General features: G+C 40.8%; 1 protein-coding gene across 1 annotated transcript; it reads right to left on the bottom strand.

Moving 5' to 3' along the window:
• Positions 1 to 470: 470 nt before the first annotated feature.
• Positions 471 to 7,344, bottom strand: fbxw10 (F-box and WD repeat domain containing 10). The gene is made up of 12 exons (XM_037754090.1): positions 6,777 to 7,344; positions 5,385 to 5,540; positions 4,587 to 4,717; positions 4,291 to 4,398; positions 4,092 to 4,198; positions 3,801 to 4,004; positions 3,595 to 3,716; positions 3,015 to 3,169; positions 2,771 to 2,913; positions 1,796 to 1,954; positions 1,441 to 1,700; positions 471 to 1,366 (listed from the first exon to the last, which is right to left on the bottom strand). The coding sequence occupies exons 1-12, from the start codon at positions 7,288 to 7,290 to the stop codon at positions 768 to 770; spliced, it is 2,658 nt and encodes an 885-aa protein (XP_037610018.1). The 5' UTR covers positions 7,291 to 7,344; the 3' UTR covers positions 471 to 767.
• Positions 7,345 to 8,889: the final 1,545 nt, after the last annotated feature.

The following is an 8,889-nucleotide window of genomic DNA, read 5'->3' as shown; positions in this document are numbered from 1 at the left end:
TCTCCCCTTTACAGACATGCCCACTTTATGATAATCACATGCAGTTTGAGGCAAGTCATAGTCAAGTCAGCACACTGATACACTGACAGGTGTTGTTGCCTGTTGGGCTGCAGTTTGTTGTGTTATGATTTGAGCATATTTTTTATGCTAAATGCAGTACCTGTGAGGGTTTCTGGACAATATTTGATAATGTAATAATAAATATATACATACATTTGAATAAAGCAAACATATTTGCCCACTCCCATGTTGATAAGAGTATTAAATACTTGACAAATCTCCCTTTAAGGTACATTTTGAGCAGATAAAAAAATGTGCGATTAATTTGCGATTAATTGCGATTAAATATTTTAATCGATTGACAGCACTACTAAAAGTTGCTGCATAAAAACTGTGAATTAACTGTGTGCTTCTCCCTCTCTTAATTAACATTAGCTGAATATATAAATGACAAAAAAGCTAAAAAATATAAAAATTCTAAAAAATACAAACTTAACACTGATAAATAATCAAACTACAAATGAAAAGGAAATAAAAGTCAAATAAAATCTAAAGCATACTGTAAAACTACTGTTTAATAATCCTGGATTCTGGTCCAGCCACAATCAGATGATACAATACTGACCCCTAGTGGAGTTTTAATGAAACATCATGTTTATTAATATGGTGCCTTGGACTAACAAAAATGTCCAGAACACCCACCGTGCAGTGGAGATAGAGTTCTGCTGACACATTATATCTTAAAAATAGCATAAATGTGACTTTCTTCACAATGTTTTCTCCTGCTTCTTATTCCTCTTGGACGGTTTTTGCTCCATGAGATCCTTCTTGGCCTGACAATCCAGCTGTCCTCCCTGCTCTCTGAGTGGACCCACAGGGCTGATCCTGGGCAAGCTAGTGCTAGTTTTCATGGAGCGTTCCAGATTAGGTAGCGACCTCGTGTACTCAGGAGCCGGTGGCCCCTCTGTGGCACTTGTAGTGAATCCACTCACTCTCTTGGTCGCCCTGTGTGTGTCAGCACTGCGAGGCTGTGTCATATTTTGACTGAGGGCTCTCTTTAAAATGGGAACACAGGTCATGGGCCTCCTGGGATGACCACCAGGTGTGTGACACGTCTGAGTCTGCGGGCTCTGTTTCGGGTCATCCTGAAACGTTTGAGGGCCCCAGGAATCTCTCAGCCTGGCGTTGCTCTCCATGTTGATGGTGACCTCATCATCTATGCACTGCGCCTTCTGGATGGCATTGATCTTGAGGAGGATGGAATCGCGTGTCAGAGGATGATGAAGCCCCCTCCTCTTCATCCGTTCACTCGCTGCCTTCTCACTCAGCATCACCGACTGTTTGGCCGTCTCACCGCGTTCTCCGGCTATAAAGGAAAAGATTCACTCAAGACAACTGATCTGAAAACTACTGTTTTGACACACTCTTGAGCATGCTTACCTTGTGCTCGACATTTAGCCTGGGTAGGCGGGGAGCAGGCGTGGCAGAGCTGCTTCTTGTTACAGTTGTGTATCGTTTGGCTGTGATCGGCCCCGACGGAGGTGAAGGAAAGCTTTCTGAGCGAAGCTGCAGATTTCTCAGAAACCAAACCGTCCTGAGCCACCACTTCTCCCTGGTCTGCCTCTGTCGACTCAGTGTAATCCCAGAACACTTTGGCAAACTGGTAGAGCTTCACACTGTATGTCGTGTTCACCAATATACTGAAGGAGGGTGTAGAAAGAAAATATGAGAACACCACACAAATAAAAGTATTACAATAATAAAACATAAACTTTCACGAGTGCATCCGACTCACCGGTTGTCATGGAAGTGCAGGGACAGTATTCGGCCTGCTTCAGTCTCCGCCGTGATTTCTCTTAGACAATCTCCGGTGAGGAAATTAAATATGCGAATCTTTCCGTCCACACAGCCAGTAACGAGACGGAGGTAGACGAGAGTCAGAGATTTTACCTCCCTGCAGAACAGACAGCATTCAATTCAACATTTTGGGTCATTAGAACCGGTATTAGATACAGTAAGGACATTCATATTTATCTCTAATGAATACGCAGCAAGGTAAGAAAAGATGACAAAAACATATTTATACATATATTTATATTTACATAAATATACTGAAGACACTGTATTCCTATATAATTGAAATAAAAATGTTCAAGTAACTTTCTGGGTATATATACGACAGCGTATTTGGGCCATTGTAGAGAAAACAAACCTACGGAGCAGAACGAACGCAGAATTTCCAAGATTGAAGTCGGAAATTGACGAGAAAATTGATATTCTCAGAGATTAAAGTGATAAATTCACAAGAAAAAAATTACAAATTTACAAGAAAATACCTCTGATATTGTCAGAGATTATAAAGTCATAAATTTCTGAGAAAAAACTTTTGGAAACGAACCACATTGCTTCACTTTGCAAGGTTGGATCAACCTCATCACACCACAGACACCGCCACTTGCTGCATTATGCCTCCTAATCACATTATACTTTGCAATCGGATTTAGCAAAAAGAAAATACTCTTAGCCCAGAAACACCATATTATCATAAACATCCAGACTTTGAAGAGACATTGCCGTGAATTGGGCCTATTCAGAAGAAAACAACATACAGATTTGAGTTTTTTTTCTCGTAAATTTGTATTTTTTTCCCTCGTAAATCTCAGAGAAATATCAGAGTTTTTTCATCGGAATATTACCCCCCTTCCCGTCTCTGTAATTTATGGCCCTAACATGTCGTCGTACATATCAGCTCCAAAGGTTTCTTGCTCACTTTTGGTGGTTGAAGGTCATGAGACACTCTTTAACGTCACAGTTGATGCTCCAGGCCTTGACCTGACCGCTGGAGTCCCCGGATAAAAAGTGCCATTCGTCGACAAACAGGCACCTCACTGAGTTCTTATGGGCATCAATCACCTTCAGGAAAGTAGTACATAATACAACACATTATCCAATTGTAGATGCAGTTTGGCAAATTTGTGAAAAGTTTGTTTTCCACAAAAGACTAATATTCTCACTCTGAGCAGCGATGCGGTCTCCATGTCCCATACTTTGACGAGGCCCTGATCGCAGCTGCTGTACAGCGTTGTCGTGTTGAGCCTAACACATTGGACGGGAGTCGAGTGCTTGAAATGAAAGTCCTCAAGCTGCTTCCCTGTGGTTAGACTCCACACTGGCAGCAGTGTGGTAGTTAAGTTTAGCTCACTCGCAAACACTTCGTCATAAATTGCATACTGATCACTACATACCCAACATGTGTACTATCGTTCAACATATTTTTGTGTGAATAAACAGTAGTATGTATCTTTTCGGACGCACTGAGCAGTAGTTGCCTTCCTGAGAGCCTCCTTGCCGGCTAGAGACGTGTAACCATTGTGGTTGTGAATACCCCAAGAGGGAAGCATTCATATGGACTCTTCTTGTGAACACGGTAAAAACGACCCCATTTGAAGGCAGCAGAACGCCAAGCATATCATGTACACAACTTCCCATGTTGTAAATACGAGCTCACGAGTTTCATTTGAAGGCACCATCAGTATGGAATTCGGACGCGCCTCAAAGTTTTAAAACATTAAAACATACAGATTGGCTGCTTACCTTTTATGAGACAGTCTTTAGCTCCAGAGACAAGTGTATCATCATGGACATCCAGGCTGTTGACGGTGCCACTGTGACCGTACAGCATCATCACGCACGCGTCTGTCTTCAAACACCAACACCTACAAACAACAAGCAAACACCACCCTGTCAAATCTACGTCGGTCACAAGGAGGAATGTACCTTCATCAGTATCTCCTCCTCACCGTATACTCGCATCGCAGCTGCCGGTTATCAGCAGGCTCCTGTCCTCACAGAGCAGCACAACCCGGATGCTGCCCACGTGGCCCTTCATCACAGACACCACTTTAGTTTCTGACGCCACATGAAGCAGCTGCACCGTGCGGTCTTTGGAGCCCGTCGCCATAAACAATCCTCCTCTGTAGTCCACCACCCGATGTGTGTCCTCTCTGTCGAACCCAAACTAATCACATCAGTCGTGTTTTTAATCCAATGTGCAGGCTTTAGTAAAAAAAAAAAAAACTGAACACACTAACTTGTCCAGCAGCACCGTGGTAAAATATGCACCACAGTAAACATTTCGCTCTTCCATTTGCACCGTCTTGGTTTCGATTTTGGCGTAAGCAGCTTCAAATGTCTTGAACTGTGAATTATAATCAAAGAAAAGATCATTCTCGTATTGAAAATCGATTTCTGGAACAAAAAAATGAAATGAGTGGGTGTTGATAAATTGACCTTTTGGACACTGGGATGAATATCCACTTTTTCATCATCCTTGTCAGGTATGGGCACTTCAACGATGTTGGCGTAAGTAGGGCTGACAATTTTAATACTTTTCCACTTCTAGAACAGAAAAAAAACATAATTATCATTCTTATTTTAAATTGAAAAAAATTGTGCCACACCTATTGTTTTGATTTCATCCTCATCACTGAAAACTACAACAGCTTTGCACACGTTTAAATATACAAATCCTTCATGCACGATTAAATATTCATATTATTAATCATGTAAACAAACAAATGCTCCACCTTCATCATCGTCGTAATTTGATCCTGAAAACTTCTTCTGAACTTGATTTCCGCCACGGTTTCCTGTGCGAGTTGCTCCCAGCGTCGACAAACCTTGTTGCAGCGTCTCAAAGTGTTCTCACGTAACAGACCTGAGAGAAGACACAGTATAATGTCTGCTGCGCTACTTTTCTCATCTCGCCGAGCTCAACGGCTTTGTAACCGTCGTTTTTCTCATTGAAACGTACAAAAGAAATGGAGTAAAAGGTGGAGTTAGAGGTGTTCGTAACATCTGGAGAGAAATCAAAATATGTTCTTTTTGGGAAATTTACAACACTAATTCTAAGATAGCAGACACGGTCTCCACTGTATCCGGCATTATCCGGCATTATCCGGCATTTGATGCTATCAAAAAGAAAATCAGTACACTGACAAGTGATACAAAGAGGAAGGCAGCTCCTACGTCTAATGAGCAGAAGAGAAGTGGTGGAAAAGTGAAAGTTAGGACAGCTTAACAGTTATCCTAAAGTTAGGAGAGTTTATTTCAGATTTTGGGAAGTTAGGATGCTTGTATAATACACCTTTCCTATCTTAATTCAGGAACGTTGACTTAGGAACTGTTCATCTGTAATGGCTGTTTTCCCCTTGATCAAATCAATTTGCAACACGTTTCATGTTGCATACAAATAACATACCAGAAAACATTTAAAACGAATTGAAATTCATCAAGAATATAAATCTGACAGCCTGCGAACACTGCGTGTGTTTCTGTTGACGGTAACATAGGTACTGCATTTCATTTCCTACGTGTTGACTTACCTAATATCCTCTTTGACAGATCAACCGGTAGGCAGCTTATGAAGTCTTTGTACCGGCTGACTCCAGACATGGACTTTGAGGAACCGAGCACCACCATGAGAGCAGGATCCTCTGAGTCTCCATACCTGACCTGATCTCGCTGACTGGCACTACTCACTGAAAAGGAGCATACGGTTATCATATGGTAAGAAGTATTAATAATCAAAATAAACAATGCAAAGACAGTGTCATTGACAAAACACCTTTTTCATTAAATCACTTATATAAATACTAGGGCTGTCAAAGTTGACGTGATACAAACGTGTTAGCGTAAATTCATTTAAAAGCCACTTATTTGCCACTTATACTGGTCAGCTAACATTAATGCCAAGCAGGTGAAATATAGTGTTGAGCGATGCTCGTTCATGTCTATTTAGAGCGAGTAAGCGCGAGCCCGACGCATCGACTTTCGTTGACTTAACGGCCACAGGTGTCGCTGTTAACAAGCATTTCTGAAAGTTACAAATAGTCCCTTTAAAGCTGCAGTGCGTAGAAATCCGGAAAACGCAAAATCCTGCATCCCCTCGAGCTGCTCTCTCCTCTCTCTCCTCTCTCCGCTCTCCCCTCTCTGTCCGAAGCCCCTCCCCCCACACGAGAACGGGCATATGCACGCGCTTCATATGTGCTCGCTACATCTGAGGAGGCTACCGCAGCGAGCTACACATTACCTTCTAACGACATCAACAGTTTGGACTGTCTTTTTGAAAGTCTGTCTTTCTTTTTTTGGGTTGTTTTGAGGTGTAGGCAGTTGCTGCCAATGCTGGAATAGCAAGCTTTCCAGTAGGTTGTTCCGCCATTGACCGAGTCTTTCACTATCTGCAGAGACCAGACGTGAACGCGCATCTCCTTTTGTGGAACAGCCAATAGGAACGCTATCTCTGAAATGCCCTGTGATTGGTCAAAGTCTGCCGTCACGGGCAAGATTTTCTAAAGCCTGTAAACAGAGCCATGAGGAGGTGCAGAGGTGTAGTTTTCTCTCAGATCACTTGAATTACAATATGCTGAAAGGTTATTATGGAATTTTTGCCAAATTATGCCAAAATATTGTTGCCTACTGCCACTTTAAGCCTGCTTTATAATAAAAAAAAAACATGAAAATCTCACTTTTTTATAAAATGGGACCTTTAAGGTACATTTTAAACAGATAAAAAAAATGAAAAAAAAAATATTTTAATCGGTTGACAGCCATAATAAATACATAATTGAATTGTATGAATTCAACTATGTAATCATAATGAAAAGCAATCTCTGAAACAGCCAAATGAGCAGCTGTATCTGTGTCTTTTACCGACATCTAGCGGTGATTACTGGGGATTGCAGAGCAGGGAAATAAAAAACGTGTTGTCTTTTTACCATTAGAAAGAAACCCTCGTTTTTGCCTGACCAGAAGCACGCTGGTTAAATTAGCCAACATGCGTAACAGCTCCGAGTCACAGAGAGAGAACAGACTGCAGAGATAGTGCGACTGCATCCAGTCTGGTCTGCTGTTGAACCAGTTACAGATCTCATTCAGGTCCAGGCCCAGAGGTTTCCCATCCAACAGGGTCCGGTGTGAGAGTCTCGGGTAATCCTGCGGTGAGACTGGTCTCCTCGACCGGGCGTAAGTGAATAAACTCCACGACGTGACACCCAGAACACTCTGGATACTTTCGAGCACTTTGATGCTTTTGCACCGCAGCAGCAGCTCCACCACGAACGTCCTCTTGAACTCATCCGACGCCTTCCAGAGACACCGGGTGGAGGCTGGAGGATGGGGCGCAAAGATGCACGATGGACACATCCCGCACATGTAGACACATCCTCCCTCCGTCAGTTCACCGTGCAGCCCGCCGGCAGACACACTTCTATCAACTTGAACCGACTTCATTTTGACGCTATTAAGTAGTTTGTTTGTGGTGCTCTCTGTTGCCTATACGTCGTTGCCAGGCAACAGCTGTTGATTCTTTTACTCTGAACAACAACAACGACACAGCATCATTTAGCAGGTTGCCAGGCAACAGGTTCCACGCAGCCAGCAGGGAGGGGCGTTTGTGTGATGTGCATTGTAATACAATAATACAATAATTAACATGTGGTACAGATAAATAGAGAAAGTGCATTAAAATAAATAATAAAAGGTGTATATAATGCTAGACTAAGAATATAAGTTAAAATATAAACTATACTAGAGCAATTCAAAATCAAGTTACAGGGTGAAGTGACACAAGACTAATATATAATGTGATTAAGTAATGATTCTTTCTGTTTGTCTGTATTAATATATATATATTACAGTTTTTCTCGATTGTTTACACACATTTTCTGAAAGCATGCCTCATACTCTTAGAACTCTACACACAAATCAAAAAACACACACACAATGGGCAAAACCCCTCAATTCTCCTGCAAAATGAAACTTTACATTCAAAACAATGTTATTTCTTCTCAAAATGGTATTTTGTTTTCAAATAACACACACAAACCATCATATGAATAGACATTTATAAGAACCAGTTGAACACTGATGTGCTCAATGTAAAACACTATGATGAATGGAAAACACTTCTTCTCCATTCATCATGATGACTTAGGCCTTTTTTTTGTTCAGTGTTACACTTACTACAGACAGTACATACATAAGTGTGTTGTAAAATATTTTAGAATATTGTTTTTATACTCAGAACACACAAATACACGGTAACAAATATATTTTATTTTCCCCACAAAAACAATGTACACAGTGTACATCCCAACCAACACAAAGTTGCACATACAGTGGTCTACATACAAAACAACAGAAGAATTTACTGTATACAGTTACAGTAAAAAAAAAGAAAAAAAAACTGCTGCATCCTCTCTTCTGTTTCGGTCTGGCCACAGCACCTCATCCACATCACAAGCAATGTTTTCCCTGGCCAAGCAGCGGAGGAAATATCGCTTAGCATGTCGAATCCAGCCATGAAAAACATCAACTGATTGCTAATTGTAACACTGTGTGACAGGTGTTTGCCCATGTGATGAGTCAGTGTGCATAGTAGGGCAATTGTCTTTAGAATTTTGAATGACAGTATGTTCCTTGTGAAAACGAGATTTTCTTCATGAAAATTGTGCCAAATGCAGAGAATTGTGTGTAGTGTTTTGAAAAAAGTGTGTTTTCGAACTGCAATTTGAGTGTAAAGCAGGAATTGTGCTTGTAGTTTAGCAGAATTGGTTCAGGGGGTTGGTGCATGAGTTACATGTTGTGGTCATTGTGTGTCAAGTACCAGTATTTGTGTGTAAACAATTGAGAAAAACTGTAATATATATTGATATATATATATATATATTGATATTGATATATATATTGATATATATTGATATAAGATATAGTATATGGTGCAATGTAATAATATAGTATAGTACAGCAATTTAATGTAGAATATCAGATGTAATATGGTATATAGTACAGTATAATTGTATGTTATACAGTAGTGTATGGTATAATATA

Source organism: Sebastes umbrosus, chromosome 20, assembly GCF_015220745.1.
Source record: "Sebastes umbrosus isolate fSebUmb1 chromosome 20, fSebUmb1.pri, whole genome shotgun sequence".
NCBI lineage: Eukaryota > Metazoa > Chordata > Actinopteri > Perciformes > Sebastidae > Sebastes > Sebastes umbrosus.
This window is presented reverse-complemented; position numbering and strand designations above follow the sequence as displayed.